This window comes from Bubalus bubalis, chromosome 1, assembly GCF_019923935.1.
Source record: "Bubalus bubalis isolate 160015118507 breed Murrah chromosome 1, NDDB_SH_1, whole genome shotgun sequence".
NCBI lineage: Eukaryota > Metazoa > Chordata > Mammalia > Artiodactyla > Bovidae > Bubalus > Bubalus bubalis.
The window spans coordinates 31,260,575-31,277,893 of NC_059157.1; the positions used below are offsets into that span (position 1 = coordinate 31,260,575).

Sequence of the window (17,319 nt, forward strand, 5' to 3'; positions counted from 1 at the left end):
TGCCATAACCCTAGGTTGGGAATCCTTGCCTCACCAAAGAGATGAAGAAGAGGCAATTAAAACAACAAAAAATGGAAAGTGGAGGAGAAATCCCAGAAAGAGAAAAGCCACAGAGAGGGAGCCTTAAAGTCTGTGTAGAAACTGCCCAAGTCTCTAGCTAACTCCTAAACTACCCAAATGCAAGGTGGACTCCAAGCAGCCCAGATAAACCCAAGAACACTGCACTGACTTGAGTTCAGTCAAGTCCACTGTAAACGAAGACAAAAAGACATTGCTGCTCTTTAGAGAAAATAACAGAAGTGAGAGCTCTAAAGTACATCATTCTCTACGTCCAGGATAGTATCTAAAACTACTAGACATACACAGAAGTAGGCAAATGTACCCTCTAAACCTAGTTCAATGGTGAATTAGCCCCACAGTGAATCAGTTGTTGGAATTCAGCACAAGGATTTCAAAGTAGCTGTCACAACTATGCTCAGGACTCCAAGCACACTTGTAATGAATGAAAATATGGAAAATCTCAGAAGAGTAAAGAAATTTTAAAAGAACTGAACGGTAATTATGGTACTGAAAAGTATAATGTCTGAAATAAAATTTACACTGCATAACCTTAAGAACAGAAGGAGGTATTTGCGAATTTGACAACAGATCAATAGAAATTCACTCTGAAGGTCTGAGAGGAAAATTGCTATAAAATGAAATAATGAGTAGTACCTCAGGGACCTATTATATAAGATAATACCAAAAGATCTAACATGTAGGGTTCTAGAAGGAAAAGAGAATGAGGCATGCAATTTTTAGTGTTCTATTTTATGTGAAGTGCTACAACATTAACTTTAAAAACACCGGATAGTTAGGACTTCCCCAGTGGTCCAGTGGTTAAGAGTTTGCCATGCAATGCAGAGGATGCAGGTTTGATCTCTGGTCTGGGAACTAAGATCCTACATGAGTTGTGGCAACTAAGACCCAACACAGCTAAATAAATAAGTAAATATTTTTAGGAAACACCTAAAAGTTAAGGATGTGTATTGTAAACCCTAGGACAACCACTCACACACACACACACACACACACACACACACAATCCTAAAAGTTTTGCTAAAATTAATCAATTAAAATGGAATTCTAAAAATTGTTCAAGAAGTAATGAGTTTATTCTAAAGAGAAAATAGGAGCTTCCCATAGCCTACTTTCATTCTATCTTTACTTTATCCAGAATGTTTTAATATATATATATATATTCTACCTCCTACTGTGCTTGAGAGTAACTAACCCAGAAATAGAGTTTTCTGTATTATCGCACATTTCCTTTTGAGTCATGTGTAAATTCTGTTCTTATAAACCCATTTAAAAATATATTAAAGGAGTTGCTACTTTACATCAAAAGGGTAATTTTAATGAATCCTTAGGTTTTTGTTTATAACATTTCGTATTTCACAAAATATTTTCATGCTTATTCTTCACACTGACACTGAAGCAGACAGCATTTCACAGATGAAGGAACTGGCTTGAATAGATTAAGTATCTAGGCTACATTCTAGCCCCAAGTAAAATAGCTCCTGAATGGTAGAGTCAGGTATTCTGGTTTCTAATAAAAATTTTTCCATTATCCTGATATAAATTAAAAGAATATTTTAATAATACAAATTCTCATGTTATTTGTTGTATAAATTTCGATTTTTAGAGAAGAGTCTTTTTCTTGAAGTGACACTTGTTTGCTTAACTGTTGCAATGTATTCAGCATTTTTACAAGTTATGAGAAATGTTTAGTATTCTCCATTATTGGGTAATAGTAATTGCTGCCAGCCTTGCCACCACAAACAACACAACAGTGAGTACTTGTGAAGTTACCCTGTGAACCATTTAAAATTTTCTCTAGGGTATATCTAGGAATGAAATTACTAGGTAATAGCATGTGGACTTTATCACTTTCATGTAATGCTTCCGAATTGATCTTGGAAAGGGCTTCACCAGTTAACACTCAGTTAACACCACTTAACAACATTTGGGGTGTTTCTTCTGTACATCCTCACCATCACTTGGTTCTATCCAACTTCCTAATCTTGGTCAGTTTACTGGGTAAAAACAAACACATAACTGTTTCACTTTGGATTTAATTACTGGTGAGGTTGAGAATCTCTTTATGAAAATTCTTTGACCATTTTCCTGTAGGGTTTCCTGTTTTTTCTTACTGGTTTGCATAATTTCTCTGCAGCTATTTTTCCCCTTATTGATTTTAAATACTATAAATATCTCTTACCAGTCTGTTAGCTATGTGTAAACATTGCCAGTATGTTTTCTTTGAACAAAACTACTTAATTTTGGTGTATTCATGTATCCGTTTGTGAATTGAGAGGCTTGTTTTAAGAAATTTTAAAGAAACTTTCCTCTTTTTAATATTTTCTAATCTTTTACACCTTTAATCCAACTGGGATTTATTTTTGTATATGGTGTATGGTAGAGAACAAAGTTTTATTTTTTTCTTCCTGAAGCAAACCATTTTTCCATGATCCATTAAATAATCCTTCTTTTCCGCTATGACTTGACTCAACCCTCATGCACACTCCTATTGAGTTTCCTTGTTTGTTTTGTCTGTCCCTTACCTGAAGTACAGTTTTTAAGTTTTGTTGGCTCAATACCACGTCTTAATATTTGATAGGTGAATCCCTCCTCTTTCTCAATTAGGGAGTTTGCGGAGGTTTATTTATTCGTAGATATTTTGACCTTCATTTGTCAAACTCCCATAAAAAATCTTGCTAGAATTTTATTGGAATTGCAGTACATTCATCGATAATTGTGGGGGGGCTAAACAGTTTTACAACGATGAGTCGTCCCAACCAAGAACATGCTATAAGTGGCAATTTAAGCAGGATTTCTTATCTTTCATTTATGATTTTTTAAATTTATTCAAACATCTTTAAAAAATACATGCAGATGATAAATCCAAACAGTAAAAAGGGATATACGGTGTAAGTATGTACAGTCTCATGCCTGTCTCCCCACCCCTCTTCCCAAAGAAAGCCAATTTCTTACCAGTCTTCCCAGAGATTTTCTATGCATATGTATGTTAGAATATAACATTTTAGCTGAGAGAAGAATTCTTTACGTGTTTTATTCTAAACAGACCACGATGCAAAAATTTCAGAGTGAATACATGAGTCTTGACCCCTTATCCACATTAAAGATTAAAAACAGGAAAGAAGCTATGTGAAGATTACTTTAAACTTAGCTGTGCTGTGGAGTCATTCAGAAAGTCAAGAGTGGACCACCCCCGCCGCGGGTCCCAGCAGCTCGGGCGGCGGGAGGAGCGGCAGCGGTCAGGCTACTCCGCTTCGCGAAGGCTCTCTGCGCGCCGCGGCCCTCAGGCACCCGGCTCTCGCCCGCCCCGTCGCCACGATGCCCAAGAGGAAGGTCAGCTCCGCCGAGGGGGCAGCGAAGGAGGAGCCCAAGAGGAGGTCGGCGAGGTTGTCAGCTAAACCGGCTCCTGTAAAAGTGGAAACGAAGCCAAAAAAGGCGGCGGGAAAGGATAAATCTTCAGACAAAAAAGTGCAAACAAAAGGGAAAAGAGGAGCAAAGGGAAAACAGGCGGAAGTGGCCAACCAGGAGACTAAAGAAGACTTACCTGCAGAAAATGGAGAGACTAAAAACGAGGAGAGCCCAGCCTCTGATGAAGCAGAAGAGAAAGAAGCCAAGTCTGATTAATAACCACACACCGAGTCCTGTCAGTGGTCCCTGTTTCCCTTCTTGTACAATCCAGAGGAATATTTTTATCAACTATTTTGTAAATGCAAGTTTTTTAGTAGCTCTAGAAACATTTTTAAAAAGGAGGGAATCCCACCTCATCCCATTTTTTAAGTGTAAATGCTTTTTTTTAAGAGGTGAAATCATTTGCTGGTTGTTTATTTTTTGGTACAACCAGAAAATAGTGGGATACTGGATACGGGAGGCTTTGATTGTCTTGGGTGTCAGCTTAACATTCCATAGATGCAGGTAGCTTTTATATCCTGTAACACAAAAGCATACTAAATGACAGTTGGAGTCAGTTGTGCATTTAATGTCTTGAACACTTTAAATTACTTCTCGTCCCATATTGTTTTGGTAGAATTATTTCCTACAGCAAACCACTTTTTGATCTTGGCTCTCCTGGTCAGAATTTTGTACACTATACTATAACATCTTTGGTCGTGGTAGTCCAGTTTTCCTAGTAACTTGGTTAATGTGCTGTGAACGATTGACAGTTTGGGTATGTAGTGTATATGATATTAAATTGTGAATCAGTGGGACTTATGATGTAACAACGTATCAATATTTGAAGATATTGGTACTTGATATCCTGTTAAGAAAAGTTTGCTCCAAATTTTAAGCTGGAAAGTCACTGGAATAACTGTTAAGAATAATAACTACATGATATTTTAGATTTTTGGTACATATGTGAAGAATTGTGTACAAATGGAAATGTCTGTGTAGTGATCCTCAAAACAACCAATAAAATCTCAGTTATAAAAGAAAAAAAAAAAAAAGGAAGTCAAGAGTGATTTCAGTGAGAACTGTCAAGAAGGTCTAATATGTTTGCTTATAAACCAAGGAGACAGTTCATTAACTGACTCACCTGCTGCTGCTGCTGCTAAGTCGCTTCAGTCGTGTCCGACTCTGTGGGACCCCATAGACGGCAGCCCACCAGGCGCCCCCGTCCCCAGGATTCTCCAGGCAAGAACACTGGAGTGGGTTGCCATTTCCTTCTCCAATGCATGAAAGTGAAAAGTGAAAGGGAAGTCGCTCAGTTGTGTCCTACTCCTAGCGACCCCATGGACTGCAGCCCACCAGGCCCCTCCGTCCATGGGATTTTCCAGGCAAGAATACTTGAGTGGGTTGCCATTGTTTTCTCCGAACTGACTCACCTAGAAAATCTTAAAAACGAAGAGATGAGTAGCTCCTGTGAAGGTAGGATTGAAGGAAGCTTTGCTGACACTTTGGGATCAGCTTGGTATCCTTGGCATTTGGCCTGAAGTTGCTCACGTATTTCCTGCAAATCAGATGAGGGGCACAGAGCCTATAAATGTCGAAAAGTCTGACCTCAAAGAACCATGGAACTCCAAAAAGAAAAAAGTCCCTGTGGAATGGACCATGGAAAATGTTATTTGCAGTGAAATGTCAGCAAGAGGAAAATACATTGTCTGAGCCTCGGTACAGTCATCTGTTCCTAGTCGCCTTCTCAGAAGGACAAAAGCGCCTGTGATATAAAAACATAGTCTTAAACTCTTGCTGTAACCGGGGAATGGGAAGCTGTCTGATTTAGTTATCAGATTTAAATCTCTTGTGATCAAACATACGCACATGGTCCTATTCCAGATCAAATGTTCTCCAGTAGTTGTGGTGAGGTCTTTTTATGGTAATGTGGAATATTGGGAACTATAGTCCCCAAAGTCTCACCAGGGTTCTCTCTTCCATGCTTTACAGTACAAAGTTCTGAGGCTTCCGTTGAGACTCTCAATTTACTGTTGAAAGTATGCAGACTCTCTCTTGCGGGCCTTCTCCCTATGAAGTGGGAAGAGATGCCCCTACTCTGGAGGAAACACTGGTCTGAGGCTCTTTAAGTTCCATCTTGCCACCTACAATTCTGAAACATGAAGGGACTGGATCTCCTTTTAATCAATATCAAAGATCGCCTGTACTACAGATATTTTTCTGTGTATAGTTTTTGAATAATTTTTTTTGTTGTGGTGCTGATGTTTGTTTGTTTGTTTGTTTTAGAGAGGGAAGGTTATAGAAATGACACTGGGGGCTTCATTGGTGATCCAATGGTTAAGACTTCATCTTCCACTGCAGGGGGTCAGGGTTTGATGCCTAATTGAGCTGAGATACCACATGCCTTGAGGCCAAAAAAACAAAACATGAAACAGAAGCAATATTGTAACAAATTTAGTAAAAACTTTAAAAATGGTTCACATTAAAGAAAAATCTAAAATAACACTAATTAAGGGTAGAAATTTTCAAAATAGGCAACACTAAAAAGAAATACATTGAATTTCCACATTTACAATCTATCACCCAAAGTACTTCTAACACTATTTTTATATGTCCTTCCAGTCTTTTTTTACCTGTTCCTTTTTTTTTTTTTACATAATTGAGCTGATAATATTTATTTATACTCATTTGTATATAATGACTAAATTTTTTTTTTTTTTTTTTGGTTTCATTGGGTCTTAGTTGTGGCACTCGGAAACTTTAGTTGTGGCATTTGGGATATAGTTCCCTGACCAGGGATAGAACCCAGGCCCCTGCATGGGGAGTGCAAAGTCTTAGCTACTGGCCCACCTGGGAAGTCCTAGTAATATTCTACCATATAAAAATATTATAATTTTTGGCCATTCAGGTTGTTTTGGGGTTTTCTATCTCATAAGACTGAGATGACCATCTGTATGCTTTTAGGTATTTTGGATTATGTCCTTAATAGAGGCCCCTTAAAACAGAATTATCGGGTAAAAGCTCTTGCTACATATTGATATTCAGCCAGACAGTCTCTTCTTTCCTTTCTTCCTTCCTCCTGTGAATCATTCAGCAATACCCACAGCAGCTGCTTCCCTTCTGTGCTTTATGTTGTACTCTTTGAGGTCTTGGATTTTTCTCAAATACCTATTTCAGTTGCAAAGTTCTTTGCACAAAACTGCCAGCTAACCCAATGGGCCCTCTCTATGTTTCCATATTAGCCCGAAGTTGAGAAAGAGAGAAAAGCTTAAGGTTCGCTTTTCATCTATCCTGCTTCCTAAACTCTTAGCTCTTCCCATCCATCTTTAACAACACAGATACAAATTAAAATATTTTACATGTTTCATCTTACGTAACCCTCACAACAACTACACTGAGTCAGTCTTATCTGTTTTATAGATGCAGAAATTGAGGCACAGAATTTAAATATTTTGCCCAAGGTCATATATTAAACTGTATATTTAAGACTTCAAGCCAGGCTTGTCTAGCTTCAAAATTCTTTCTACTATACCACTGTTCCTTCCTCATTAAAAGAAAACTCATTGAGCAAATGCCTTGTGGATTAAGTTCTCAAAGTATTATGTAGAGGATGAAAACTCTCATTTAAATTTTTGTGCCTGGGGCCTGTGAATAAGACTGACAAAAGACACACTCACAGGAGAAAAGGCATACAAATTTTGTTTGATGTTGTTCAGTCAATAAGTCATTTCTGACTCTTCGCGATCCCATGAACTGCATCATGCCAGGCTTCCCTGTCCTTTACTATCTCCTGGAGTTTGCTCAATCTCATGTCCATTTAGTTGGTGATGCCATCCAACCATCTCATCCTCTGTCGCCCCCTTCTCGTTTTGCCCTCAATCTTTCCCAGCATCAGGGTCTTTTCCAATGCATGGACTCTTCACATCAAGTGGCCAAAGTATTGAAACTTCAGCTTCAGCATCAGTCTTTCCAATGAATATTCAGGGTTGATTTCCTTTAGGATTAACTGGTTTGCTCTCCTTGAAGTCCCAGGAACTCTCAAGCCTTCTCCAAAACTACAGTTTGAAAGCATCAGTTCTTTGGCCCTCAGCCTTCTTTATTGTCTGTTTGATGTTAATATTTTAATATTTTCACATGCATGGAGACCTTCATATAAAGTGAATATCCAAAGAATCAATTAAATGCAGGGGGCTTATATACCATCTTAACAATGGGTGCTAAGTCCTAGAGAAGTGACAAGACAAAGCGAAAGGGGTTTGGACTTCTGTGGGTGGTAAGTTGTGGGGAAGTAAATATAGGAGGATAGTAATGGTAGATGGGTTACTGAGAAAGGTTTTATTTATGTGGACTCGGCGCCATCTCCGTCACCCATGACAAAAGTTGTTTTTCCCTTCCTGGTCCAGGAGAGGGTGACAGCCTCACAAAAGGAAACTTGTGCTCTGCTTTTAGACAGAAAAGGGGAGAGCAGAGAGTTTTTCTTGCATCTGCTGCTTCTCAGTTGCCCTCAACTCAAAACAATCCTTATGCCAAAGTGGCATATTTGGGGGTGGCATATTCTGATCCTCTTCAATTTTCCACTTCCCCTTGGTGTAATTAGATAAATAAAATCCAGATTTCTCTTTGTTTTCCTCTGTTACATTTTCCTTATGTTCAGGCAACTTGTTCTTTCAGTTCTTCCTTTAATCTTGGCTTCATAACTGTGAAACTGAAATTTTATCTAGGTAGCACAAAATAATTTTTTAAGAAGATTGCTGTTAATTAATAAAGCATTGCCTGCCGATCTAGGTACTGTTTTTAAATTAAGAAAATGGAATGAAATTGCATTTGTATGCTGTTTTAACAATCAATGGGCTTTCCTGGTGGCTCAGATAGTAAAGAATATGCCTGCAATGCAGGAGACCCAGGTTTGATCCCTGGGTTGGAAAGATCCCCTGGAGAAGGGAATGGCAACCCACTTCAGTATCCTTGCCTGGAGAATCCCATGGACAGAAGAGCCTAGAGGGCTACAGTCCATGGAGTTGCAATGAGTCAGACACAACTGAGGGGTTAACACTTCTTTGACAATAAAAGTAGTCTGATGCAAAAGGACTTATGAATATTTCCAAAACATGTGATATATTCTTACCCTTTTTCTTGTCCCCAGTAGAATTCAGTGCACATGCTTATTACTTTCTTGGCTTTGCAAGTGGGATTTTAGCTATAAAATTAAGCACATACTAATTGTTCATTCATTGTTGTGATTTTAAAACTCAATTAAGCCCAATTTAGATTTCTAATTAAGAAATTCCTAGTGTTCATCGATGGGTGAATGGATGAACAAAGTGTGCGGTATGTACATATAAAGGAAAGGAAAAGGAAGTCTTGGAAAGGTAGGCAAGTCTGATATGTGCTACAGTAGGGGCAGTACTGAAAGTATCATGCTAAATGAAATAAGCAAGTTACAAAAGGACACATAGGTTTCCACATGGAGAAATTCCACATATAGTACCTAGAGTAGTCAAATTCATAAAGACAGAAAGTAGAATACCATAGTTGCCAGGGGTAGAAGGCATGGGGCTGGCAAAGTTCTGGAGATGGATGGTATTGATGTTGGCTCAACAATATGAATGTACTTAATGCCACCGAACCATACACTTAAAAATGGTTTATTGCGTGTTATGTGTATTTTACTACAATTTAAAAAATTACCAAGCACCTACTTAAGTGCCAGTCGCTGATAAACAAGACAGTAAGGTGCCTAGTCTCATGAAGGCTCCATACTAGTCGAGGAAAAAATGACTAAGCAAAAAATAAGATAAAGAAGGACCTGTGATTCCTTGGGGTAAGGGATACTCTATTAAGAGTTAGTGATATTTATGCCCTGGTCACTCAGACGGTAAGGAGTCTGCTTGCAATGCAGGAGACCCAGGTTTGATCCCTGAGTCAGGAAGATCCCCTGGAGAAGGAAATGGCAACCCACTCTAGTGAAAAAGAGAGTTAGGGATATTTGAGATAAGACCCAAAGGATGAGAATGAACCTTTAGAGGCATTGCAGGGAAAGGAGGCAGCAAGTGTTAAAGTCCTGAAGAGGAAAAGAGAATGAGGCAGGGTGATCGAAGAAGCAGACAGAAGCCTTTCATGTACTGTCTGGAATCTTTTGAGTTTGTTCAAACAAGGATAGTCAAGGCTATGGTTTTTCCTGTGGTCATGTATGGATGTGAGAGGTGGACTGTAAAGAAGGCTGAGTGCCGAAGAATTGATGCTTTTGAACTGTGGTGTTGGAGAAGACTCTTGAGAGTCCCTTGGACTGCAAGGAGATCCAACCAGTCCATTCTGAAGGAGATCAGCCCTGGGATTTCTTTGGAAGGAATGATGCTAAAGCTAAAACTCCAGTACTTTGGCCACCTCATGCGAAGAGTTGACTCATTGGAAAAGACTCTGATGCTGGAAGGGATTGGGAACAGGAGGATAAGGGGACGACAGAGGATGAGATGGCTGGATGGCATCACTGACTCCATGGATGTGAGTCTGAGTGAACTCTGGGAGTTGGTGATGGACAGGGAGGCCTGGTGTACTGCAATTCATGGGGTTGCAAAGAGTCAGACACGGCTGAGCGACTGAACTGACACAAGGATAATGACCAATAAGATGAAGGGTCAGCAGACTTCTTCTGTAAAGGATCGGATAATGACTAATTTAGGCATTGCAGCCCAGAGGAAAACAAATAAATTCCTACAAAGACATTGGGAAGAGAAAAGTCTGACATGCTGTCTGTAATTTTAAGAAAATAGTGTAACTAATAGTAACCATTCTTTTGCTTCACTTGAAAGTGATCAGAGCATTTCCTAAACTATCATCCATCTAAAGGGAGGGCTGATCACAGGAAGAGGGGCTGGAAGTGAGAAATAAAGAGAAAAACACGAAGGCTGGCATATTTGGAAGAGATTATGTTGTTGCAGCTTGAACTACTGGCAGAATTGGAAGTAGGCAGCTTTGCTCCTGAAACCTGTTAGCACCATTCCATTCTCCAGTCAATGTAAACTCCTTAGGTGTTTGGCAGATAAGATGCCCAGTACATGTTTGATGAATGACATGTTTATCTGTGTTTCCTGCGTTTTTTATTCCCTGAGAAATCAGTGCCCTAATGCTGCCTCCTGGAGGCAGAGGGTTGTGTGCAATACGAAGACTTCTCAAGGAAGGAGGGAGAAGATTTAGAGAGCTAGGCTGCTATCAGACTCTCCTAAGATGAACTTTGTCCAAAAGAACTGGCTCTCTCCTCTCCCTTTTCATTAGTGTGACATCCACTGGTTATTACATCACAAGTCTTTTTTTGTGTGTGCTGATATTTAGCCAATTTTATTGATTGAATGATTTATTCTTTTTATAGGTCATGTCAGATTTTAGAGCATGTACTGTGTTTGTGATGGCCATCTCTTAACTATCAGAATGGAACAAAACATTGGAGGTTATTTTAATGAGAACAGTCTTCTCCAGGAAGTCTGTGATGACCAAAAAACTAGGAAATGGCAACCCACTCCAGTATTCTTGCCTGGAGAATCCCATGGGCGGGGGAAACTGGCGGGCTACAGTCCATGGGGTCGCAAAGAGTTGGACATGACTGAGTGACTAACACTTACTTCCTTACCTTCCACACAACGTCTTGCTCGGTGGTAAGGCACAACTCTTCATCGTAACCCAATGATGATGGCAAAGTGAGATTGTTAACGCTGTTCAGCAGCCACTCCCCAGTGGATTTAATCCGCAGACATCTGGTGGCAAAGGTGTCCACAGCATGGACAGCAGAGAGCCGCTTCAGCTGGGAGCAGTAGCAGCTTGACATCCAGGAGGAAGGAAAACAAGAGGTAAGTGCTTTGTGGGAAAGGTTCAAGCACCAGCCTGTTCTCATCACTTGTCTGGGGAAGTGTCTAAGGTAAAGCCCTTGCCCTCTTTTCTTTCCGGGGCATAATCATTTGAGATGTTGTTGGAGGAAAAGACTCTGAGAATGGGAAGAGGGTGTTCTCCACCACCTGGGTAGCTGGGTGCCTGTGACCATCCTCTTTCAGTGTGGGCCCTGGGAAGAACTCACTGGGCATCACAATAGCTAATTTTTCTTTAAGTCGACCTACAGGACATCTGTACCAGCATACCTTCCCCCCTTTCTGTGGTTAAAACATCCCTCTGGAGAATGACCCCTGAGGCCCTGAGAACTTTATTGTACTATCCCCACCCCCAACCTCCCCTCACACCTCTCTCCCCTCTAGCCTCATGGTCTCAGTTCAGATGTCAATCAACATGCCCAGCTCAAGACCACCTCTTTAGCTGGTCTGAGAGCTATTGCCAGCTCTGGAAACTCAGAAGTAACTCCCCTTTGTTCTGGTCCCGCAGCTCTAAACTCTAAAGTGAGGGCTTGGGAATCTTCTAACTTGATGAGAATATTCGAGGACCTGTCTGATCAGTGTACTTTGTACCATAAACTCAAGTAAATAAAAAACAAGTCAATCAACAAAATACAAATATTTTCTACCACTAAATCGCTAAGGCAATTCAAAAGAATATGCTTCTGGAACAAAAGGCCATTCCAAACGAGGTGCCCTAAAAATGTTTTGAAAGTAGTAGTATAATGCAATAAAGATGGTCTTTCCAAATAAAATTTTTCTTTGAAGTACACAAAATCAGGATTTGTAAATTTGTTTTTTTTTTCTTTAAACAGAACTGATTTGAGACGTTTACATATTATCTGCAGCAGGATGTGTGTTGCCATGTTCCTCGTGAACCTTTTACACCCTGAGATACTTGCACTGACATTCTAGGTGTTTAAAGTTAACGTGATTTTTCAAATGCCTATGATTATTTAACTATTATATACTTATATAACTATAAAGAATGTATAGATGATTGCTAGAATAGTTATGCATGCCTTTTGACCATTTGTCCAGCTCTACTTGAGAGCTACAACATTAAGGTGTATTTTGCTCAACAGTGAGAAGCTGACTTTCAACAATTTCGAGGTCAAGCAGGCAACAGGTAAATGAAGTCAGCCATAGAGCACTTACTTTCCATCCATTTCCACACCCTCCAGCCTCTTTAGGGCAAACTTGCAATTCTCCCCTATCTATTATGCTCCAAACAAAGTCTTGAAAAACTGTCAACAACTGGTTTGCCATTGAAGCTTCCATTTTGCTTCTATTACTTGACCCTTACGGTCTCTTATTTGAAGGTTCATGGAGTAAAAAGAGGTTCCCTTATTAGACTTTTGGGATTATATGGTTGAGGAAGTACTTGTGATCCAATATCACTAAATAAGTAAATCATCTTAATTTATCGACCTGCTCTGCAGAACTCATTTTTAAGTTGTACAACCTTCCACACAATGTCTTGCTCAGTGGTAAGGCACAATTCTTTATCATAACTCAAGTAGCCTTTACTTCACCTGGTATGATCTTTTAGGCTACTGTCTTGAAATAATTTCTCCCATAGAAGAATGTGTTGGCCAAAGTAATACCTGACCAAGTATAAATAGTGCCCCCAGCATTATCGTCACTTTAGCATATGCTGCCCCCAAGAACAGTGTGTTGGGATTTTCATCTTCATAAAACCACCAATGTTTCTTTCAAATTATTTTTTTTAAGTAAGAGTTTTCTAAGTTTACTTGTACAGCAATCTCAGAAATTCCAAAAAGGGCCACCTTGTTTCACACTCCAAGGACATCAGTGTCCTGCACAACATCCACAGTACTCCACCTGAATGCTGCCCCCCGATGTTGTGCAACTCAGCAGCTTTGGATTTAAGGTTGTTGGTTTATTTCTTCCCCGCCTCTAATATGCCATATTTATTTTGAACACCTTGAAAAACAAAAACACACAAAATATCCCAAGGATCATAAAACGTATTCCTTAATCATACCAAAGTATTAATACTATGAATTCAATTTACTTTATTATCTGTATTTCTATACTGTCTTCCCAGACTTTGAAAAGTCACCCCAAAACGAAGCAACTCTGGCAGGATAAGATAATGGGGATTTCTTACTCAAACCCTCTTTGTTTCAATCTCTTGGGCCCTCCTAAGGAAGGATGCATTCTCTGATTACAGCCGGGGGATAGATGAGGCAGGCTCATGGAAACTGTCATTACTTCCCCTGCTGTGATACTGACACAGGTGAAGTCCATGCCCCTCAGGATCCACTTGTCTCAAATTCCCGCTCCCCCTCTTTTGATGATGTTGTTCAGTCACTCAGTCATGTCCAACTCTGCAACCCCATGGACTGCAGCACGCCAGGCTTCCTTGTACTTCCCCATCTCCTGGAGCTTGCTCAAACTCCTGTCCATTGAGTCGGTGATGCCATCCAACCATCTCGTCCGTCCTCTGTCGTCCCCTTCTCCTCCTGCCCTCAATCTTTCCAGCATCAGGGTCTTTTCAAATGAGATGGCTCTTTGCATCAGGTGGCCAAAGTACTGGAGCTTCAGCTTTAGTCCTTCTAATGAATATTCCTCTATTTCTTTGCATTGATCGCTGAGGAAGGCTTTCTTATCTCTTGCTATTCTTTGGAACTCTGCATTCAGATGCTTATATCTTTCCTTTTCTCCTTTGCTTTTCGCTGCTCTTCTTTTCACAGCTATTTGTAAGGCCTCCTCAGACAGCCATTTTGCTTTTTTGCATTTCTTTTCCATGGGGATGGTCTTGATCCCTGTCTACTGTACTATGTCACGAACCTCTGTCCATAGTTCATCAGGCACTCTATCTATCAGATCTAGTCCCTTAAATCTTTTTCTTACTTCCACTGTACAATCATAAGGCATTTGATTTAGGTCATACCTGAATGGTCTAGTGGTTTTCCCTACTTTCTTCAATTTCAGTCTGCATTTGGCAATAAGGAGTTCATGATCTGAGCCACAGTCAGCTCCCGGTCTTGTTTTTGCTGACTGTATAGAGCTTCTCCATCTTTGGCTGCAAAGAATATAATCAATCTGATTTTGGTGTTGACCATCTGGTGATGTCCATGTGTAGAGTCTTCTCTCTTGTGTTGTTGGAAGAGGGTGTTTGCTATGACCAGTGCGTTCTCTTGGCAAAACTCTATTAGCCTTTGCCCCACTTCATTCTGTATTCCAAGGCCAAATTTGCCTGCCTGTTACTCCAAGTGTTTCTTGACTTCCTACTTTTGCATTCCAGTTCCCTATAATGAAAAGGACATCTTTTTGGGGTGTTAGTTCTAAAAGGTCTTGTAGGTTTTCATAGAACTGTTCAACTTCAGCTTCTTCAGTGTTACTGCTTGGGGCATAGACTTGGATTACTGTGATATTGAATGGTTTGCCTTGGAAACGAACAGAGATCATTCTGTAGTTTTTGAGATTGCATCCGAGTACTGCATTTTGGACTCTTTTCTTGACCATGATGGGCTCGATAAAGGACAGAAATGGTATGGAGCTAACAGAAGCAGAAGATACTAAGAAGAGGTGACAAGAATACACAGAAGACTTGTACAAAAAAAGATCTTCACGACCAAGATAATCACGATGGTGTGCTCACTCACCTAGAGCCAGATATCCTGGAATGTGAAGTCAAGTGGGCCTTAGAAAGCATCACTACAAACAAAGCAGTGGAGGTTATGGAATTCCAGTTGAGGTATTTCAAATCCTGGAAGATGATGCTGTGAAAGTGCTGCACTCAATATGCCAGCAAATCTGGAAAACTCAGCAGTGGCCACAGGACTGGAAATGGTCAGTTTTCATTGCAATCCCAAAGAAAGGCAATGCCAAAGAATGCTCAAACTACCACACAATTGCACTCATCTCACACGCTAGTAAAGTAATGCTCAAAATTCTCCAAACCAGGCTTCAGCAATACATGAACCGTGAACTTCCTGATGTTCAAGCTGGTTTTAGAAAAGGCAGAGGAATCAGAGATCAAATAGCCAACATCCGCTGGATCATGGAAAAAGCAAGAGAGTTCCAGAAAAGCATGTATTTCTGCTTTATTGACTGTGCCAAAGCCTTTGACTGTGTGGATCACAATAAACTGTGGAAAATTCTGAAAGAGATGGGAATACCAGACCACCTGACCTGCCTCTTGAGAAACCTATATGCAGGTCAGGAAGCAATAGTTAGAACGGGACATGGAACAACAGACTGGTTCCAAATAGGAAAAGGGGTCCGTTAAGGCTGTATATTGTCACCCTGCCTATTTAACTTCTATGCAGAGTATATCATGAGAAACACTGGGCTGGAAGAAGCACAAGCTGGAATCAAGATTGCTGGGAGAAACATCAATAACCTCAGATATACAGATGATACCACCCTTATGGCAGAAAGTGAAGAGGAACTCAAAAGCCTCTTGATGAAAGTGAAAGAGGAGAGTGAAAAAGTTGGCTTAAAGCTCAACATTCAGAAAACTAAGATCATGGCATCTGGTCCCATCACTTCATGGGAAATAGGTGGGGAAACAGTGGAAACAGTGTCAGACTTTACTTTTTGGGGCTCCAAAATCACTGCAGATGGTGACTGCAGCCATGAAATTAAAAGACGCTTACTCCTTGGAAGGAAAGTTATGACCAACCTAGATAGCATATTGAAAAGCAGAGACATTACTTTGCCAACAAAGGTCCGTCTAGTCAAGGCTATGGTTTTTCCAGTGGTCATGTATGGATGTGAGAGTTGGACTGTGAAGAAGGCTGAGAGGTAGAGTTGATGCTTTTGAACTGTGGTGTTGGAGAAGACTCTTGAGAGTCCCTTGGACTGCAAGGAGATCCAACCAGTCCATTCTAAAGGAGATCAGTCCTGGGTATTCTTTGGAAGGAATGATGCTAAAGCTGAAACTCCAGTACTTTGGCCACCTCATGCAAAGAGTTGACTCATTGGAAAAGACTCTGATGCTGGGAGGGATTGGGGGCAGGAGGAGAAGGGGATGACAGAGGATGAGATAGCTGGATGGCATCACTGACTCGATGGATGTGAGTTTGAGTGAACTCCGGGAGTTGGTGATGGAAAGGGAGGCCTGGCGTGCTGCAATTCATGGGGTCACAAAGAGTCGGACACAAATGAGCGACTGAACTGAACTGAACTGAACCGAATGAATATTCAGGATTGACTTCCTTTAGGATTGACTAGTTTGATCTCTTTGCAGTTCAAGGGACTCTCAAGAGTCTTCTCCAACACTACAGTTCAAAAGCATCAATTCTTCAGTGCTCAGCCTTCTCTTTGGTCCAACACTCACATCCATACATGACTACTGGAAAAACCATAGCTTTGACTAGACAGAACTTTGTTGGCAAAGTAAGGTCTCTGCTTTTGAATACACTGTCTAGGCTGGTCATAGCTTTTCTTCGAAGGAGCAGTTTCATGGCTGCAGTCACCGTCTGCAGTGATTTTGGAATCCAAGAAAGTAAAGTCTGTCACTGTTTCATTTCCCCATTTATTTGCCATGAAGTGATGGGACCGGATGCCATGATATTCATTTTTGAGTGCTGAGTTTTAAGCCAGATTTTTCACTCTCCTCTTTCACTTTCATCAAGAGGCTCTTTAGTTCCTCTTCACTTTCTGCCATAAGGGTGGTGTCATCTGCATATCTGAGGTTATTGATATTTCTCCTGGCAATCTTGATTCCAGCTTGTGCTTCATCCAACCCAGCATTTCGCATGATGTACTCTGCATATAAGTTAAATAAGCAGGGTGACAATATACAACCTTGACATACTCCTTCCCCCGTTTTGAACCAGTCCATTGTTCTGTGTCTGGTTCTAACTGTTGTTTCTTGACCTGCACACAAGTTTCTCAAGAGGAAGGTCAGGTGGTCTAGTATTCCCATCTCTTTAAGAATTTTCCAGTTTGTTGTGATCCACACAGTCAAAGGCTTTATTTAGCATAGTCAATGAAGCCAATA

The 17,319-nt window shown here is 40.4% G+C and overlaps 1 protein-coding gene across 1 annotated transcript; it reads left to right on the top strand.

Annotated features, from left to right (window-relative positions):
• The first annotated feature begins 3,258 nt into the window (after positions 1-3,258).
• On the top strand, positions 3,259-4,520 carry LOC112577795 (non-histone chromosomal protein HMG-14). The gene has a single exon (XM_025286384.3). It carries the CDS (start codon positions 3,397-3,399, stop codon positions 3,700-3,702), a length of 306 nt encoding a protein of 101 aa, XP_025142169.1. The 5' UTR covers positions 3,259-3,396; the 3' UTR covers positions 3,703-4,520.
• Positions 4,521-17,319: the final 12,799 nt, after the last annotated feature.